Source organism: Marmota flaviventris, chromosome Y (genome assembly GCF_047511675.1).
Source record: "Marmota flaviventris isolate mMarFla1 chromosome Y, mMarFla1.hap1, whole genome shotgun sequence".
Classification (NCBI taxonomy): Eukaryota; Metazoa; Chordata; class Mammalia; order Rodentia; family Sciuridae; genus Marmota; species Marmota flaviventris.
This window is the reverse complement of record NC_092519.1, coordinates 13,615,689-13,637,173: the sequence shown is the minus strand read 5'-3', so window position 1 is coordinate 13,637,173 and position 21,485 is coordinate 13,615,689. Positions and strand designations below refer to the sequence as shown.

The 21,485-nt window shown below is 33.7% G+C and overlaps 1 protein-coding gene across 9 annotated transcripts in view; it reads right to left on the bottom strand.

The window, feature by feature from the left end:
- LOC139703458 (lysine-specific demethylase 6A) overlaps nucleotides 1-21,485 on the bottom strand; it is a 188,852-nt gene that overhangs the window by 91,803 nt on the left and 75,564 nt on the right. For 6 of the 9 annotated variants that reach the window (XR_011705766.1, XM_071606909.1, XM_071606916.1 and 3 more), the window contains exons 7-8: nucleotides 13,917-13,971; nucleotides 12,554-12,588 (exon numbers count right to left, since the gene is read on the bottom strand). The exons of 2 other annotated variants lie outside the window; for them this stretch is intronic. Coding sequence is in view for 5 of the 7 variants with exons in the window: in XM_071606909.1 (XP_071463010.1) it covers nucleotides 12,554-12,588; nucleotides 13,917-13,971 (90 nt within the window). In the remaining 2 variants the exon portion in view is untranslated. Of the gene's footprint in view, nucleotides 1-2,569; nucleotides 2,628-12,553; nucleotides 12,589-13,916; nucleotides 13,972-21,485 lie in introns of those variants that run through there. One more of the 9 variants, XM_071606915.1, reaches the window with a different exon arrangement.

The window sequence follows — 21,485 nt, the reverse complement described above, 5'->3', positions numbered from 1 at the left end:
TATGTGTCATATAATTGTACAGAAGCTAAAAGAACAAGGGTTTGATGAGAGAACACAAATGAAAAAGAATACAGACGTTACAAAAAAATTAACATAACATCGTCACTACACAAACAGGCTACAGTAAATAAAAAGAATGCAGTAAGCAAACAATCAAATTCTGAGGAGGAAGAATTTGACTTCTGGAAATGTCATATTAAAATATTCAAAACATCAAAACATTATGAAGCATGTAAAGAACACAGTATTTCCCATTCAAAAATATAGATTTCTGTGTTTTTATATTGCAAGTAAGAAGCCAACAGTTAACATTCCACCCTCACAAGTTAAAAAAAAAAAAAAAAAAAAATTCCACCCTCACAGTTAACATTCCACCCTCACAAGCCAAACAAACTCAAAGACAAATAGCTGTCTTTAGACTCACAAAAGAGATGGGGTTGGGGACAAACCAAAGTCTCCCAAAAGGGAGAGAATGAAGGACAAATGTAGAGAACAGGACTAGCCAAAGCAAATATCAAGAAAAGAATTAGGGTGCAGAAATTTTTGCCAACACAGGGAAACTTGAACTGTGATTGTTTTAAGTGTGCTGACATTACCATAAACCAAACGCATTAGTGTTTTTCCAAAATTTCAGAGTTTGTTGAACAACAGTAAATTCACAAGCTACACCACTTTTATCAGTGTCCGTTCCCTGAAGAGTTGTAGCTCACCTTGTAGGTGAAGTTGGGCAATCACTGGTTCTCTTATTCCAATTTTCATTTCTCATATTTAAAAACCTCAAGTCACAATCACACTTTACACACACACACACACACACACAAGCTAAAAAAGGATTAAGGTGGCTGAAGGGAGAGCTGAGGCAGAGAGCAGATATGAATGCAAAGAGTCAAAGTGAGTAGCCAAATAATATAAGGAACCAAGAGCAAGAACTTGTTTTAGGCCAAGGTCTGGATGGCAGCAGCTTCACAGTGTCACTTAAATTGTGAGCTTGAGAAGTCCAGGGGCAGTGGCCATGTGTGATCCTTACCATCAGGGAAACCACATTTTACTAAAACCTGAGGAAAGAGATTCAAAGGTTCATTGCTGTGGCGACTTTCCTGGGCAATGGAGTCAGGTGCTGCTGTGTCCAGTCTTGTTAGTTTCAAGTGAGGGGGTTGCATCATTTAGTGGTCTGGTGTGTTTGATAACTGGGGCTTGTTTTTCCAATATGAGTTAATACAGGCACATGCATCCATGTGCCTCTGATCAGCTGACAAGTGATCATTCATATTAGCATGATTGATTTACTTATCAGTTTGTACCTTATTGCTTTCCAGGCAAATGATTGTTTACTTGTATGAAGTGTGGAGTTACTTCATCTCAGTCCTTAAACTCAAAATGAAGTAGCTCATGGCAAACTACTGCTTTACCAAATGGAGGAACTGCTATTCTATACATTATAAAGTAACTCGGAAAATGCTTTCCATATGAGTTCCAAAATTACAAGGAGTTCAGCATAAACAAATTTGGTAAAAACACCATAGGAACTCATACTCTTTTTTACGCACAAGTCCTCAATCTTGGAAGCACTCTATTCTTTTTCTTTAGAAGAAACTGCTTACCAAGGCTAACCTGATAAAGGCTTAACTGACCCAAGGAAAAAGACATATCCAACTCCAAGACCTTCTCCAACTCCTCACACAAATAGAGTCTTCTGCCTTCCGCATTCTACCTTCCACAATCTGCTTATTCAATATCTCTGCCATGCTTATGATCTCTTCAAACTGAGTCCTTTACCTCTTAGCATGTCTTATAATATTTTTCTTGACAGCTAGACATAAAGTACTGTCCAAAATATATAAAACCAAAAAACAAAGCAGACAAAAACTTAAAAAATGGTTAGTTCATGTCTGCAGACAGAAATACCGGACACTGTTAGAATGACAGTTCTTTCCAACTAAACCTATAGATCTATACATTAATAAAATCTCATTTAAAATCTAAACAGCTTATTTTGTTACACAGAAAGGCGAAAGACCCAGAATGAACACCACAATGATGAAACAGAAGTACAAAGTTGGGAGAACTGACACTATGCAACTTTAAGATATACCAAAAAGTTCTAGTAAAAAAGCCAGTATAGAATTGATGTAAGGACTGAAAAGTAGTTCAAGGGAATAGATTGTATTTATAAACAGATCCAGATAAATAGTCAACTGTTCTTTCAAACAAATCCATATGAAAAGTCAACCAATTTTGACAAAGGGAAAAAAAGCAATACAACATAGAAAACAAATGGTACCATAACACCTGAACATGGAATAGAAGATACACAAGTGAACAAATAAATAGATCTATCAAGTAAACGTCTTTCAGAAACCACAATTTAAAAAGAAATACTGCTACACCAAATCTGGAACATCAAATGATGTCAAGGTGAGAAGCAAGAGGAATTCTTATTTATTGCTTGTGGAAATGCAAAATGACCCAGACACTATAGAAAACATTTTAGTATTTTCTTAACAAAATGAAATAAACCTTTAACATATGGTCTAGCAATCAGGCACCTTAATAGGGACTGAAAACATACATCCAAATAAACACCTGTAAATGTCCATGGCTTCTTTATTCAGAACTGCCAGAACCTGAAAACATACAAAATGTCCTTCAGAAGGTGAATGAAGAAATATACTATTATAATTAGTATAAAAAATATACCAATTCATTCAGAAAATGAAATATTGTTCAGCTCAAAAGAGAAATCAACCATAAGCCACAAAAAGAAATGAGAGAAATTTATCTGCATATGATTACATGAAAGAAGCCAAAATGAAATGGCTACATATCCTGATTCTAGTTCTACAATATTCTGGAAAAGACAAATCTATAGTAAAAACAATGGTTGCCAAACTAGTGGTTGAAGAGAGGATGGGCAAAAAACATATATGTTTAGGCTAGTGAATCTATGTGGTATGACAATGTAAAGATACCCTCATGTTTGTTCAGATTTTGAGAAAGTACAACATCATGGGTGAACCCTGATTTAAATGGTGGTGTGATGACCATGATGATATATTAATGCAGTTTCATCAACTGAAATAAATATGCCACTATGGCAGCAGATGTTGGTAAAGGGTTGCTACCAACATATGTGCAAGGAAATTAGGGATGTGTTGAAAATCTTTGTACCTTTGACACGACATAAAACTCCCTCAAAAAAGTAAAGCTTATTGAAATTTATTGAGTAATATAATAAAGAGGAACTATCTCAGCGGCAGCACACATGTTATACTTTCTAGAGAAACACTTTTCTAGCAACTGCCTTAAATACATTTAAATAACAAAAACTATGGAAAAGAACAAAAGGAAATTGAAAATAATCTTGAACAAACAATATCAATAAATAAGTAAAAACATATAAAAAGTAAGCTAAAAAAATATACATCTTAAAAGTGTAACAACAAATGAATATTCACTATTTATAGTAAGATTCATTATAAGATTTCTGCAGGCAGACTTACCAAAAAATCTGAAGATGAGTCAACTGAATTCATCCAAGCAGTGGAGCCAATATATTTTTTTAAAGAATGAAAATATTTTAAAAAAAATTAAAAGACACTAAGAGAACACTGGAAAACTGTGAAGTATATCAGCATATGCATAATATAAATGTCAGAAAGAAAGAACAAGGCAAAAGGAACAAAGTTTAAAAAGTCAAAAGTTTCAACCTGAGTCTGGCTTACTGCGCTTGAATAGAGCAAAAGAAGTTGGGAAAGGTTTTGGGAGGCAGACCCAAGAATACAGAGGGAATATCAATGAAGTAGAGGAAGGAGGGTTGAGGGTATGGGTGGACAAAATTATGCTATGTCCACATATGAATATACTCCAGTGAATTCCACCTTGATATGTAAATAAGAATAAAACAACAATTGAATGGAAGGAAGGCCAGGAGAGGTAGGAAAAACAACAGAGGGAAAGAGGAAAGGGTAAGAGGAAGAACTGGGGATTGAAATGGAGCAAATTATATTTCATGCTTGTATGACTATATCAAAATGAACTTCCCTATGTAAGATGATACTGAAGTAATAAGGAAATTTTTATAAAAAGGCAAATTTAAAAATCTGATGAGATGCAATCTCTAATTAAAAATCTCCATCCAAAGAAGGGCAAGCTTAAGATATTACTATCAAGACACATAAGGTATCTAAATAATTAAGAACAAAGACAGTATCTTCAAAGCAGCATAACTATGCTGCTCATCAGAAACTATAGAAAACAATGAGATGAAATATTTAAAGTAGTGCAAGTAAAAAAAAAATAAATAAACATTGTCAGACAAGAATTCTATATGTGGCAAAACTACCTTTCAAATATTTAGGGTGATCTCTGGTACTAAAATAATAATAGAGACAGTTAGCAATATCAAGATAAACAAAGTTGACCTGGTCTATGAGAAAAGATATAATGAATCCTTTAGATTAGAATGAAAGGACCCTACATAGGAACTCAAAGCTCTGTGAACAAACAAACAAAAAAAGTAATCTGATGAAAGTAGCTACATGGGAACATTAAAAAGCCAGTATTAGCAATTTCAAGTTTATAATTCCTCTTTTTTCCTCACTATATAACTGAAGAAAAATATGCTAAAACAATAAACGTAAGCATGTTAAAAGATAAATAATATCAAAACACAATAATTTGTAACAACTAGATGAGAAAGAATAAATCTACAAGAAAAATCTATGCCGCTTAAAGTAAATTTGTACCAATTCAAACTATTGTTTTAAAAAATCATGTCCATGATAACGCCATTCCTATACAACAAAAGAGAAAAGGAAGACAGAATGGAAACTAAACCACTATAAAATATCAAACACAAATTTAAAAAACTGAAGAGAAATAAGGGACCAAAGAAACCTCTACCACATAAGAAAAAAGCAAAAGGATGGTAGGATGCCTTTCCTTATTACTGGTAAGTGAACTAAATTATCCATTCAAAGGCAGAGTTAGCAAAATGTATAAATTCAAGTTCTAACTTTATGTTATCTACAACAAAAGATAGTTCAAATGGAGAGAAAGTACATATTCCACATTAATAGGAACAAAAAGACAGATTGAGTATCAACATTAGTATCAGACAGAATTAACTTTAAGTTACCAAAAAAAAAAAAAAAGACAAAAAAGGCATTAAATGATCCATGGTTAGTTAATAGAGTGCTTGCCTCGAATGCACAAGGTTCAATCCCTAACACCACAATAATAAATAAATAGACAGATAGATGGATAGAGTTAAACCAGCAATATTTATTTAACAGAAAAAAGGAAAAATTACATATTATAAACATATACATACAAAACAAAAATTCCAAGATATATGAATGACAACATGACAAAATTAAAGGAGATGTTTTATAATCATAGATGAAGATATCAAAACCCATTTTCAAAAATGAATTATTAACTATTAATAATCAATAATAACAAACAGTAATAAACTATTAATAATACTAATTGTTAATTAAGCTAAATTTAAAAAATATGAACAACAACCACACCAATGGCTACTAGAATAGGATACACATGCCTCCAACTACACATGAAACATTCCCTAGGATATAGACAGTACAACATCTTTTAATAAATTTTAAAACAGTAAAATAATACAGATTATCTTTGCCATCCACAAGAAAGTTAATAACAGAAAGAGAACTGTTAGAAAATTATAAATAAGTACAAATTAACTGATTTACACTTAAAATTAGCAATAATCCAAAGCAAAAGTCACAAATTAGAAAATACACACAGATAAATGAAAACAAAAATACAATCTAATAAGAAATGTAGCAAAAGCAGCCTCAAAGAAAAACAAATGAAGCCTAACTTTACATGCTAATTCAGCAATAAAAAATGTGGAAAACATTAAACACAAAGCCAGAAGAAGCAATAATATTACAAAAGAGAAAAAAATAAGTAGAAGGAAAATCAAGAAAACTGAATTTGAGCCTTTGAATTTAAATTTGATCTATAAAACTTAAAAATCTATGGAGTCTGACAAAAAAATAAAAGAAAGAAAATAAATGATCACAAATTCAAGTGGGAGTTAACAGTACTCACCTTACAAAAGCAAAAAGCATCATGAGGATACAATGCAACACTGTGACATCAAAATATTCGTAAGAGAGAACAAATATCAAAATGAAGCCAAGATGAAATAGTAAAGTATCAGTAAATCCATAACAAGATAGCAGAAGATAAATGAACACAAGCACCCAGTTACTACTAAGCTCCACTGAAAGATAGGATCAAAGTGAATACAAAGGATTATAAAGAGTTGATTCTTTAAAAACATACATAAGATTGACAAATCTTGAGCCAAACTAACCAAAACAAAGAGAGAAAAGACCTAAAGTAATAAAATTAGAGGTAAAAAGGGACAATCAGAACAGATGTCACAGTGGATTTCCATAAAATCATTGAAGAATATTTTGAGAAGTGTATTTCAATCAATTGGAAAATCTACCCCCCAAATGGACAAATTTCTAGACACATATGAATAACCTACCAAAACTGAACCAAAATAATATTTCAAAAACAAACAACTGTACAGATCAACAATAGAAGGAATGAAACTTAAGAAGCAATAAAGTTCCCCAACAATAAAAGAAAAAAGCCCAGGACCACATGGACTCACTTCTGAATTTTACTAGTCTTTTCAAGAACAACAATGCTCCTCAAATTATTCCACCAAATAAAATGCAAGAAACACTTCCAAACTCATTCTACAAATCCAGTTAACCTCCTGCCAAAGCCTGATAAGGACAGAACAACTAAAAGTAAAAAGAAAAATAATAAATCTAAAAACTAAGATTCCCAATGAATATACATGGAAAAAATGCTCGACAAAATACTTGCAAACTGAATTCAACAGCAGATTTTTTTAAAAACTCAGACATCATGATCAAGCTGGTTTTATTCGAGGAAAGCAAGGGATGGTGAAGATATGCAAATCAATAAACATTAAACAGGAAATACACTCAAGATAAAAACTACCATCTCAATAGATACAGAAAAAAAAAATCTGATAAAATTTAACATGGCTTCATTGTAAAAGTCCTGTACAGATTATGTACACATGGATCATACTTTATTATAACAAAGATTATAGACAAACCATAATCAACATCATACTTAATGGGGAGAAAGGAAAAGCATTTCCTCTAAGGCCAAGAACAAGAAAAGGGTATCCGCTGTTGTCACTCTTATTCAACACAGTAAAAGAAATTCTAAGCTTCATCCAAGACGACAGAATAAAGGATGTAGCGTTCCTGGCTATTCCATGGCATAAAACCAAGAAAGGAGACAGGTAGCTTCTCTGCAAGATGGGTGAACAAAAAAGGGGAAATGGAGAGACGTTTGAATGGAACCTAAAACTGGACATTAAAGCAGACTGGGGATACAGGAGGCTGGATATAATAAAATAAAGAAAAAAAAAAATCCCAGCAGCATAGCCACTGCCATAGCCGGATCAGAAGTGCCAGCCAGAGAGATCCCTCCATAAGCATAGTAGAGGGATAAGGGAATTAAAGAAATATGAATTTGGGGGAGGCATGAAGTACGTCTGGCTACAGAGCATTTAGAGAACAATGACCTTGCCCAACAAACCTTAAAGACTTGTTGCACGATATCACTCACTGCAGGATATTCCTCGTTGCACTTTTTATCCACGTGCAGGGAAAGAACCAACCATCTTTCCCTGGGAGAAGGAAGGAACTATTTTGCATCCAAGGCACAGGGGATGGCTGTGCCTTTTTTAAGGAAGCAAATTCCTGGCAAACCTGAGTTTGGCCTGAAATACAGGGCCAGTAAATACATCACACAGTGTGCTTAATGATTAGGAAAAAAATCAAACATAGAGAGAAATTTACACAGAGGACCACTGTCATGGAAACCCACCTGGCTCTACCTCTCCCCTTCCAATCTTAGTGCTTGCAGGATTTTCCTGGGAAACATGCATCTAGCCAGGAACTTGGAAAGGCAATGGCAGAAGGCTAAACCTGAGACCAGGAAATGTGGAGTCTGCAGATTACAGAGGGGACTTAGAATTGGTTCCCACATCACAAAAGTGGAACCCAGGAAGGATCCCTTGGGTAATCTAACTTTTCTGACATTTCTTCCACTGTGGTGGAATGTATAAACATATATATACACATAGATGTATCCCATAATTCTCTAAAGTTCCAAGAGGGACCAGCAAGTACTAGGCACTGGAGGTGCACTGATTTAAAAATCTCCAGACAAAACTGGCATTCAGTGAAGGGCTTGGAGCCCAGTAAAACCTAAACCCAGCCTCTACGAACTCTGCCTGTGGGATTACTCCTCTCACTCCAGCAATCCAAAGAGTGGAAATTCATGCTCCAGACAAACTCACCTAAAAATACTGAGAAGAGAAAGTGAGAATATTCTGAACTGCCAACAGAAAGATTGTTTTAACTTTTTATCAGGATTTTTTTTCTTTTTTTTAAATTATTTTTCTGTTTCATTGTGATCTTGATGGTACATGGATATTAATATATTTTTATAATTTTTTCTCATTTCTACCATTTTTGAAAGCAGTTATTTTACATTTCTGTAAACTAAGATATATCTTTTTTTTTGAAATTTTAGTTTAGTTTTGTATTCTTTTATTTTTATTTAAATATTTTTAAATTTTTATTTTATATATACATATGTATGTGAATCTATATATCTATATATGTATGTATATATATACATATATGTATCTATAGATACATAAATATTTATACATATATACGTACATATATATATATTTTTTCCCCTGAAGACAACAACAAAAAAGCAGAAATCCTAGAAATGAAGGAAATAAAAATAAAAACTCAATAGAAGGCATCACCAACAGACTAGACACTTGGAACACAGAACGTCAGGCACAGAAGCCAAATATATAATCTTGTAAACAGAGCACAGACAATGATAAGAAACTAAAAACAAGAACTTCAAAGAATTATGGGACACATCTATATGTATATCTATCTATATACATCCCACCACAGTGGAAGAAATGTCAGAAAAGTTAGGTTAGGAAAAAAAAATACACACACACACACACATAGAGATATTCCTCTATTTCCCTTGATTCTTTTTTTCTTCCATTAAAAGCTAATCTCTATTATTCTCTTCTCTTTCTTTATTCTTTTACTTCTGTCTTCTCTACTCCTCCCTCATACTCATCATACCCTACATCAGTTCTGTTTTCTCCCATCCACCATTTGAAGTTATAAAACTTTTTGCAAACTTGATGTATTTATTACAGGCAATAGTTGATCATTACCATTTCTGTTTATTGTGATAATTAACATTTTAGGCATTGTAGCAACTTTTTAGTTCAATGCTATATATTGCTTGTTATGGTTGTTGTTACTATTTGTCTCTTACAAAACAGTACAGGAAACCTTCAGGGACACCATAAATCCATAGAGTAGAAACTACTGCCCTACATCCACTGGGTAGACACACAATATGAAAAAGTAAGAAAACAAATCGTCCCACTCAAACTAAGATACTCTAAAAACACAACACCACAGTGTTCTCTTGTACTCCCAACCTTATTGTGAATTAGGATGTGCCTATTAGAGAAAACATTTGGCCTTTACTTATTCGGGATTGGCTTCTTTCTCTTAGCAATGATACTCTCCAACTCCATCTATATACCAGCAATGTCATAATTTCATTAAATTTCATAATTTCCTTAAAGGTGAGTAATATTCTATTGAAAATATACCACATTTTCTTTATCCGTTCATTCACTGAAGAACACCCAGGTTGGTTCCAAGGTTAGCTATTGTTAATTGAGCTACTACAAACATTGATGTGACTGCATTACTGTACTATAATGATTGTAAGTCCTTTGGATATAAACCAAGGAGTGGGATAGCTGGGTCAAATGGTGGTTCCATTCCCAGTTTTCTGAGGAATCCCCGTACGCTTCCCATAGTGGTTGCACGAATTTGCAGTTCCACCAGCAATGTACAAGTATACATTTTCCCCACATCCTTGCCAACATTTATTGCTGCCTGTATCTTAATGATTGCCATTCTAACAAGAGTGATGAAATCTTAGTGTAGTTCTGATTTGCATTTCTCTAATTACTACAGATGATGAACAATTTTTCATGTTTGTTGATTGACTATTTCTTCTTCTGTGAAGTGTCTGTTCAGTTCCTTAGCCCATTTATTGATTGGGTTATTTGGTTTTTTGAGTTCTTCATGTATCCTAGAGATTAATGCTTTATTGGAGGTGTAACTGGTAAAAATTTTCTCCCAATCTGTAGACTCTCTCCTCACATTTTTGATTGTTTCCTTTGCTGAGAAGAAGCTTTTGAATTTGAATGCCTCCCATTTATTGATTTTTGATTTTACTTCTTGCTCTTTAGGAGTCTTGTTAAGGAAGTCAGATCCTTGTGGTGAAGATTTGGGCCTATATTTTCTTCTATTAGGTGCAGGGTCTCTGTTCCAGTGCCTAAGTCTTTGATCCACTTTGGGTTGGTTTTTGTTCAGGGTGAGAAAAACAGAAACAACAGTTTGCTTTCATTTTGCTACATATGGATTTCCAGTTTTGCTAGCACCATTTGTTGAATAGGCTAGCAGTTCTCCAGTGAATGTTTATGGCTTATATGACATAACCATATTTATGTGCGTTTGTCTCTGCATACTCTATTCTGTACTCTTGGTCTACGAGTCTACTTTGGTGCCAATACTTTTCTGTTTTTGTTACTTTAGCTCTGTAGTATAGTTTAAGGTCTAGGATTGTGATGCCTCCTGCTTTATTTTTCTTGCTCAGGATTGCTTTAGCTATTGTGGATCTCTTATTTTCCAAACAAATTTTATTATTGCTTTTTATTCCAATAAAATTGAAAATATCAAAGACTTCAACAAATTTCTAGAGACATATGACCTATCCAATCTGAATGAGAAGGTCAAACATGATTTAAACAGATCAATTTCAAGTAATGAAATAGAAAACACCCTCAAAAGCCTACCAAGAAAGAAAAGCCCAGGACCAGATGGATTCTCAGCCAAGTTCTAAAAGACTTTCAAAGAATTAACACCATTACTCCTTAAAGTATTCCATGAAACAGAAAAGGAGAGAACCCTTCCAAACTCATTCTATGAGGCTAATATCACCCTGACAACACCACCAGACAAAGACACATCAAGGAAAGAAAATGTATAGACCAATATCCCTGATGAACATAGATGCAAAAATTCTCAATATAATTCTGGTAAATCGCACACAAAAACATATTAGAAAGATAGTGCACTACGATCAAGTGGGATTCATCCCAGGGATGCAGGGTTGGCTAAACATACGAGAATCAATAAATGTAATTTATCATATTAATAGACTTAAAAACAAGAATCATATGATCAGATACAGAAAAAGTACACCTTCACATTCAAAACACTAGAAAAACTAATAGTAGTAGGGACATACCTAAATACTGTAACTATATTGCTCAACCCAGTCTCTCCCCTTTCCCCTTTGTGTTTATTTCTCTTACCAATATTATTTTTACTGGATAATTTATGGAGTATTTACATTTATTTTAAAAATCAATGAAACCCCCATGTTAATAACAGAATGTATAACACTATAAAAAGAGCTACAGATGCTATTCTGATTGAGTATTCATGATTTTAATCCTATCAAACCTAAGAAAATGTTTAGGTACTCATATATTATCAATAAACACTGCTACTTTAGGTTATAACCAATTTCTTTCCTATTTTCCACTACAAACTATAAATTTGTATGTTTCTGTGGTAACAAAACTCACCTGAGACTCTTTTTAAAAGAAAAAAAAAAATTTATTTTTTTGGTGTAGATGGACACAACACAATGCTTTTATTTTTTGTGGTACTGAGGATCGAACATGGGTCCTGCCCAATCTAGGCGAGCGCTCTACCACTGAGTCACAATCCCAGCCCTCACCTGAGACTCTTAACTAAAATTTTCTGAAAACAAAACAATCTTAAAGAAGTGTAACACTACTGGACATTTCAAATGCTAAGATAATTAAGAGACTTCACAGTCTTAGAGAAAAATACTGAAGAAACTTCTACAATAATCCGTGGTTCTAGCCATCCATAAATATTTTGAAAAGAAATCTAAACATCACACATAAAAACAGGAGACACCTTCTTATGGCATAGCCATAGATGTAAATCATATTAAATATCAGTATTAACCATATATCAATTATTATATTTAGAAAATGAATTAAAAGTTTATGACAGTTACCACAAATATTACAAATATACTGAATAAGTCCCAAAATCTTTTATTTGTCTTAAATAATTGTATCAGTAAACAAAATTTCAAACATAATTAATAAGGATAAAGCACTAAAAATATATGTAAGAGTAAAATACCTAAATAAAATCATATGATACATTCATTTTGTTTAAAGCAAAAATTTTTTTCCTGGCATATTATATTTCACTGAAAGCATAGGTGGAGAAGTCTGTTTTTAAGAAAGGTAAATTAAAATGCTTACCTGGGTTTCATACAAGTGGGCAATATGAAACTGTACTGTAATGGATCATGGAAAAAGATCAATTTCAATACAGCTACATTTCAAGTAATAAGGTAGAGCCAAAGTAACAATGACATAATACATAATTCAAAACACAAGCAAATGTAAAACTACAGATTTCTTTCCATACAAGAGAAAATTCTTTCATAATTAATTACATTTCTAAATTCAACCAACTTTGTAGGACAACATATGGCTTTATAGGTAAATAGCAAAGTTAAATAGTTGCCACATAAAATAAACACTATTTATTGAATAAAATATATCACAAAATAATATGCCATACACACACAGGCACAAGAATAATACGCCTTTACCTCGTAGTTTGAGAGATTTTCTTCCTCGTTAGTTATTTTTCCCACTCAGCTTTCCTTACTATTATCAAGTCCAATTAATAGAAATTTTACCTTATTTCATTATTGGAGGTACATGGATTATAAATTAAGAAAAAGGCAAAGATAAAAATTTAGGCCCCCATTTTCCCTATACTTGTATAATCTGTTGAAGATTATAAGGAAGGAAAAGAACAGTGATGATTGGCATCTTTATACCATCAGAAACCAATCTAGATTTAGTCTCAGGGCCCAAGACTCTGATCTCACATTTCATAAGACACAGTGTCACTTTAAAAGGTAAAAATCTCCATTTTTTAATACATTCATATATGTTTTATTTTTATTTAAACCAGGTATTGAATCCAGGGACACTTAACCACTGTTAAGTGTCTTATAGACAATCATATATTAAGTGTCACGTTACCTTATTTTTTGCTTTGAAAACTTGTGATTTGTAACAGAGTCTGTAACACAGTCAAAATACAAGGAATGTACAAAGGGGGAGAATTTATGCTTTTATTTTAAAATGGACACAAGGAATATCTGATAATAATGATTATCAAGCTGGCAATCACTCTCTATTAGTGATCAGTGAGAAACCAGGCTTTTCTAGAGTTACCAAATGATCACATTGATTTTCTTTCTGTCTTTTTTTTTTAAAGGGCACATTGATTTTTGTAAGTTAAGAGAGAGAGAGAGAGAGAAGGCATGGTGGCACAAGTCTGTAATCTCAAGCTGGGGATATGGCTCAGTGGCTGAGTGCTCATGAGTTCAATCCCTGATCCCCACGCCCCCCAAAAAAGAAAGAAAAAAGAGTAGTACCCAAATGAACTGAACATGTCTCTGAATCAGGCACATGTCTTCCCATTCCTCCTCTCAATTAGCAATAGAAACAAAGATATAGTAAACATAAACATATACTCATGGTCATAATTTGAAATGCTCTTGCTCTAAAGTCAAAAACAATATTGTACTTAAAAAATACTTACTTTCTGCATTGGATAAAGTACAGGGATTACAGTCAATCAAAGCCAATTGAAAATGCTACAAAGAGGAAAGTGAAAAAATTAATGCTTAAATTTAGAGTTATTTAAAACAATTTTTTTCTACTTTAGCCTTCTAAGGTCTAATGACAGAATAAAGGCCATACAAACAAAATATACTACTCAGTCAAATAAAATCATTATCATTAACTTATATCTGAACTGTCACCAGTTATTTTCACAAGATAGTAACAAATGAAGAATAAGAGTTAACATCAACTAAATGTTTAGTTATATAAAAAAACGTTTGAATCATCAAGTAAATAAAACATTAAATTATAAAGTGTTTAAATGGACACAGATACCAAATCATTTTTTAAAGTTTAGAGGTACAGTGGTATTTTCTAGAGTATCAAAGCTTATATTAAAATAAGATATAAACTTTATGAACCAAATTAGATAATAATGAAATGAGAATTTACATGAATAAAACATGTCTGCTTGTACTGATTCTTCAATGTCACTAAACTCTAAGACATTTCAAACCTGTAACCCTGTGTGTGTGCATGTATGTGTGTTTAATCCATGTTCAAATTCATATATGAAATGTAGTTTTTTCAAAATATTTATAAATTATATGAATAAAAACATTAAAATTATTAAATTCTGAATGTATACATTGATAACTATCTATAAAACGAGTTCTAAAAACACAAGAAAACATTAAGACACCAAAACATTAAGTTATGACTAAAAACAAAAATTAACAATTGGCATACTTATATTCTATAAATTTTTCAGAAGAACACCTGAACTAATTTTAATTTAAATGCCAGTTGAGAACTTTTTGAAATGTTCTTCAAAACTTCCCATAAATGTTCAAGTATCAGAGTCTCCACTAATTTTTAGAATTAAAATTATAAACTAGGATGCCGTTAAAACAGGACAAGCTATTTTATATGAAACCACAAAAGTTCTATTTATAAAGCAAATATTCTTAATTTTGCTAGACATCTAATATTAAATATTTTTAAAAGATAGTAATACACATACTCCCAATACCAGTTTCTTTGTTAAAAAGTTTAAGAACTGTTTCAATAAAAAATCAAAGTAGAATTATTAAGAACGTTTCTATATTAATCATTTAGAATTCTCAAAAACTAACATTTGCTGCTCAATATAACAAAAAAAAAAATTGTGAATAAACGTTATAAAGAGGGAAGAGAGGGAAGCTGCTTTTGCTACAAGCACCAACTCTTCACCTGGACCTGCACAGGTGTGATGGATAACTGAAAACAGGATGTATACCTGACATCTCTCTTCATATGGCTCTTTAAAGTCCTTTAGCACTTTAAACTCTGGGACAGGTTTCTGCTAGGGACTGCACTTAGACATGTTCACCGTGTCAGAAGTGTTCCTATCATCCCCAAATTCAGTCTGTCTTCTCCTCCTTCAAGGTTGAAAATGTCAGGATGGAATTAACTTTCATAATCTACGTATTATCAACTGCCAGCTCTTCCAAAGGTCCTGCTACTAACTACTGGAGTAGCTTCTAAGTCTCTACTCATTGACCTAAACCTGAAAGCTACTCAATCCCTGACCTAATTTCATCTGAATTTTCTGACTCATTGTTCTTCTAAGTCATTCTCTCTTGCAGTCACCTTGGATCTCAGGGATGACAGGTCTGGTGGATAAACCTCTTATGACTATAGCTAAAATATTTCCAGACAGCAGCCACTTTTATTTTTTTATCACCAACAAGGCTCCACTTGACAGACTCTGAGATAATGATCAATCAGTTCCTGGCCTGCAGATTGATAGCAGCCCTCCAATCCTTGCCTTTGCTCCTTTCCCATGTAACCCCATGACTAGTGTTAGCATCTGCAAAACAGAATTCTTTAGTCTTTCCTGTGTAGCCACATCGAGAAGAAACTCCAGGCTTGCATACCATTCATCTCTTTAATTGGCCTTTGATTTATATAGCTGCTCAAGGTTGAGAGCAGGTTAGTTGGAACCCCAGAGCCGGGATTTGATCAACTCCAGTAAAAGCAAAATTGATATTAAGATAATTAGGTGCTATAAAGAGAACTGTAATGTGCATTCATAATATTTAAGTAGAATTTTTCAGTAAGTGATGTTTGGGAAACCAAATATCCACATCAAAAGAATTAATTTGGATCCTTATATTACACTTTATGCAAAAGTTAACCCAAAATATTTCAAAAACATTACTGAAAGGTATAAAACCTTTAGAAGAAAATCTTTGAGGCTTTGGATTTGGCAATGATTTTTTTTGGATATGACATCAATGGTAAAGGCAACTAAAGAAAAAAAAAATCAATAAACTGGGGGGGGGGGGCGGTCATCTAAAGAACTCAAAGCTTCTGTGCATGAAAGGACACTATCAAAAGACTTATTATCAAACCTTCAAGATAGGGGAAAATATTTGCAGACCACAGATCTCAAACTGGCTAAGAACTAGATACACACATACATATACTATAAAATGTTTTAAGTATTGTTTCAGGAAAAGCCTCTATAATCCACTCACGAACAGTCTGAAACAACCTTTCCAGAATGCACATGCACAAAAGAAGCTAGCTTGTCTGATCAATAATCATTTGACATCACAGGTCAAATTCCTCTGTGCAGAACATGGTAATTCTCCACTGAAAGAAAGGTAATCTTTCAATAGGTAAGATACCCTTTTAAAAAAAATGCTAAAATTTCGACCTTTTATCATCCAGTCAAAAGCAGATTCTGCCCACTCCTTCCTACAAATTCTATGCTACAAACGGATTTAAAGAGCAGGTTTGAGCTGAGTGATCCTGATCAATATCATGGCACCAGTTTTTGCAAAAAGAAAGAGCTTATTAAAGTGAATCACTAAGGATTCCTCTCTCACCCTTTACAAAAAAATGAACACAAAATGGATCAAATATCTTAGGAAGACCTGAAACTACTAGAGGAAAAACATAGGGAAACCCTTCAAGATACTGGTATAGGTAATAATTTCCAGAAAATAAAAACAATTGATAAACTGGGATTATCCCAAAATAAATGGCTTCAGATCAACAACAACAACAACAAAGTGATCAATCAGCAGAGTGAAAACAGCCTATAGAATGGGAGAAAATCTTTGCCAGATACTCGTCTGACAGAGGATTAATAACCAGGTTATATTAAGGACTCAAAAGATGTTAAGACCAAAAGAACAAGCAATCAAATCAATTAACAGACAATGATCCCAATGAACAATTCTCAAAAAGAAGGTAAAAATGACCAATAAATAAATTTTTTAAATGTCTGATATCTTGGGCTGGGTTTGTGGATCAGGGGAAGAGTGCTTGCCTACCATTTGTGAGGCACTAGGTTTGATCCTCAGCACCACATAAATATAAAGATATTGGGTCCATCTATAACTAAAAAAATAAATATATATTTTAAAAATGTCTAATACCTTACAGGCATGTTGGCACAGACCTGTAATCCCAGCAGCTTGGGAGGCTTAGACAAGAGAATTGCAAGTTCAAAGCCAGCCTCAGCAACTGTGAGGCACTTAGTAACTCAGTGAGACTGTCTCTAAATAAAATACAAAACAGGGCTGGGAATGTGGTTCAGTGGTCAAATAATCCTGAGTTCAATCCCCAAAAAAGCTTAATATCTTTACCTATCAGGGAAATGCAATCAAAAACTACACTGAGATTCCATCTCACCCCAATCAAAATGGGTACTCTGACGATTTTGAGAAACACATTCACCTCATCCAAACCCAAAGAATGGGATTGAAGACAGGAGGTACAGGGGCAAAAATAAAGTGAGACTTTAATGACAGTCTTGTGTGTGTGTGTGTGTGTGTGTGTGCGCGCGCGCCCGCAGTACTAGGTACTGAAGCCACAACTTTGTGCAAACAAGGCAAGCACTCTACCAACTGAGCTATATCCCCAGACCTAGTAACAGTTTTGCAAGATTAAGTGCCTTGTGGTCAGAAACCCAGGGGTAGTCACAATCAGCATTTATCCTCTGATGCACAAGGTCCTTTCCTGGGTTCTTTCATGGCTCAGTACTATAGAGTACAGTCTTCCTAAATGTGACCTAGGTTTTAGCACCTCTAACTGGGTTTATTTAAAATATATACTTTTTTTCTTGTAGCAGAAAAGTAGTCTTTGGGGTGTATGCACTCTGGTACACATGCAGCTCTCATGTCTTTCCTTAAGCTAGAACTTCTTTTTCTTTCTTTTTTTTTTTTTTTTTGAAGCAGGATTGACTGTCTTTAATTAGTGGTAATAGGAAAAAAGGCTGAAGATTGGTACTTAAATGTGTAGTTAACAGTGACCCTTTAATACAGGCAAAAATAAAGAAGAGACAGGAAAACTGAAAACTAAGGGAGACTAGAACAAAGGCAATGTTAGCCCAATCACTGCAAGCTTTGCTGTACTCCTGTTCTTCAACAAGGGGAGAAAGACAAAAGTACTGACTATTTTCCAACCAGCATGTTTTCTCTCTCAAGTCTGTCAATGGTTATATTTCACTGTACCTTATAAATATATGTTTTTATATATATGCATATATATAAGTACATTCAGAATCATTACTAAGTTTTTCTTTGTCTTCGTCTTTTTTTCCATGACAGTTTAAGTGTTGGAGTCCCTTGTACTCCTTCTGTACCAGAAATGGGATGCTTGAAAACTATTGTATCATCTTTACCATCCTCCATTCCCACCACTTCAGATTTTTGTTTCTCCAAAAATGTTGATGCACAAACTGGTATAGGGCCCTAACTATCTGCAGACTTCTCAGGAGTGGTAGCAGTGCCTTTAGAAACCCTTTTCTTCTGCTGCTTTGTTATGCCTAAATAATTTTATTTTTGGGAGGTTTTTCTGAAGGTCTTATTGGATAAAACCAATGGAGGAAAATCATAATTAATTTCTTTTTCTGCTGATTTCTTCTTGAGCAATTTTTTCTTCTTTTAAGTCGCTCTTCCATCTGCGCTTTTAAACAAATGTCCACTTTTGATTATACCACTTCATAGCTGGATATGATGACTGATGAAATGGAACATTCCACTCTTTAAAGTTCTTCCCATATTTTTTCTGGTGGCATAAAACGACACACCAAGTCTTTCGTCAAAAAAGTAGTAATTCATTGTTTCAGCAACTATCTTGGCAACATCTTCAGTTTTTCTTGCTTTTTTTTGCAAGAATATTATACCTCCTTCTGAAACTGATGGCTTTCTGTGGGTTCAAAGAATCTGTCCCAGTGGACAGTGTACCTTGACCCTGCCATGCTAAAAGATCCCTTCAGCACACCTCTATGTGTGTTAAATAAAATTTATTCATTTGTAGAGGAACACACAGTATCTTTATTTATTTTTATGTGGTACTGTGGATCGAACCCAATGCTTCACACATGCGAGGCAAGCACTTTACCACTGAGCTACAGCCCCAGCCAAGTTACTATTTTTTAACAAAGAGATTTCTATATGTTTATCAGGCTGACACTTTCCCTAACTCCTTTGTCAACAGGCTATTTGAATGCACATGTTTTGGTTCTGTGGACTATGATGCTGTTGTGTAACTTGGCCTTCTGGTCTAGTTCCCCTCTGGTTGCCTTTCTTACATCCCAATTTTACATTGAAGGCTGAATAATGTACTCTGAAAATGGATCACTTCTCACAGTTTCATCAAGAAAAGAAAAAAACAAATGTTGATGAGGATACAGTAGAAAAGATACCCTTATACACTATAGGTGAGAATGTAAATTAATAAAGTCACTATCAAATCACAAAAAATAGAATGACCATGTAACCCAGGTGTACCACTCCTGGGAATTAAAGTAGTGTAAAACAGAAATGCCTATATGCCCATGTTTAGCAATCAAGTTATGCAATCAGCCTTGGTGCATGTCAACAGATAAATCAATAAAGAACATGTGATCTAGATACACACAATGGAAAATATTATTCAACGATAAAAAAAATGAAACCATGTCATCTGCAGGAAAACGAATGGAACTAGAAATCATCATGCTAAGCAAAACACCCTCTTGGTGTGTCACTTTATGTCACCAGAAAAAGTACAGAATCATATAGAGATGTATGGCATGTTTTCTCTTATATGGAGAATCAGACGGGGGAAAATCTAGGAAAAGGAAAAACCATCAAGGAAAAGAGGGGAAGAGAAGAGGAGGGAAATACAATTAAAGCATGTTTCATGAAACATCAAAATGAAACCCATCACTCTATATAATTAACATAATATAATATATTAATTTAAAAATATAATATATTAATTTAAAAATATAATAATTTACTTCAGAATATATGAAGAACTGACATACCTCAACAACCAAAACCTAAACAACCGAATTCAAAAATGGCATGGTCAATAGGCCTGGGTCCACCCCTCCACCAGCAGGCACCTGCCTGAGTCCAGCCTCCAACAGAGGACCACCCCTTCCAACCAGCAGAGTACCACAGGAGCCAGGCCCGGCCCAGATCCAACACACTGACTTGCCCAGGACCCAGGTCCAGGATAGGTCTGAATTCGCACTCCCTCCACCCCTGTACCTAAGCCTAATTCACATCCATCTTGGGACTCAACTCTTTCATCACTGGATAGATCTTCCAAACAAAAGCTGAACAAACTACAGAACTCAATAACATAGTCAATCTAACTGACATATACAGAATATTTCGTCCTTCAACAAGCAATATACTTTCTTCTCAGAAGCACATGGATCCTTTTCTAAAATAGACTGTATATTGTGTCATAAAGCAAATCATAGCAAATATTTAATAAGTAGAGATACTACTCTGTATTCTATCAGATCATAATGGAATAAATTTAGAAATAAATGACAAAATAAGAAATAAAAGCTACTCCAACACCTGGATACTAAAAAATATGCTACTGATTGAACAATGGGTTGCAGAATTCATCAAGGAGGAGATTTTAAAAAATTTAGAAGTGAACATATAAAAAAATCTCTGGGACACTATGAAAGAAGTTCTAAGGGGAAAGTTCCCTGCATTGAATTCATTCCATAAAAGAAAAAGTCAACAAACAAATGACTTAACATTACATCTCAAAGCCCTAGAAAAAAGAAGAACAAATCAACACCAAAAGCAGTAGAATACAGGAAATAATTAAAATCAGAGATGAAATTGAAGCAAAGAAACATTTGAAAAAAATGATAGAAAAGTTGGTTCTTTTGAAAAAATAAATAAAATTGACAGACCATAGGCCATGCTAACGTAGAGAAGGAAAGAGAAAACTCAAATTACTAACAAATGTGATGAAAAAGGAAATATCAATGCAGACACTACAGAAATACAGAAGATAATTAGAAATTATTTTGAAAACTTGTACTCCAAAAAAATAAAAAATATTCTAAAATTATATAATTTGCCCAAATTGAATCAGGATGATATACACAATTTAAAGACATCAATTTCAAGTGATGAAATAGAAGATGCCATCAGAAGTCTACCAACCAAGAAAAGCCCAGGACTGGATGGATACACAGCTGAGTTCTACAAGATTTTTAAAGAAAAATACCAATACTCTTCAATTT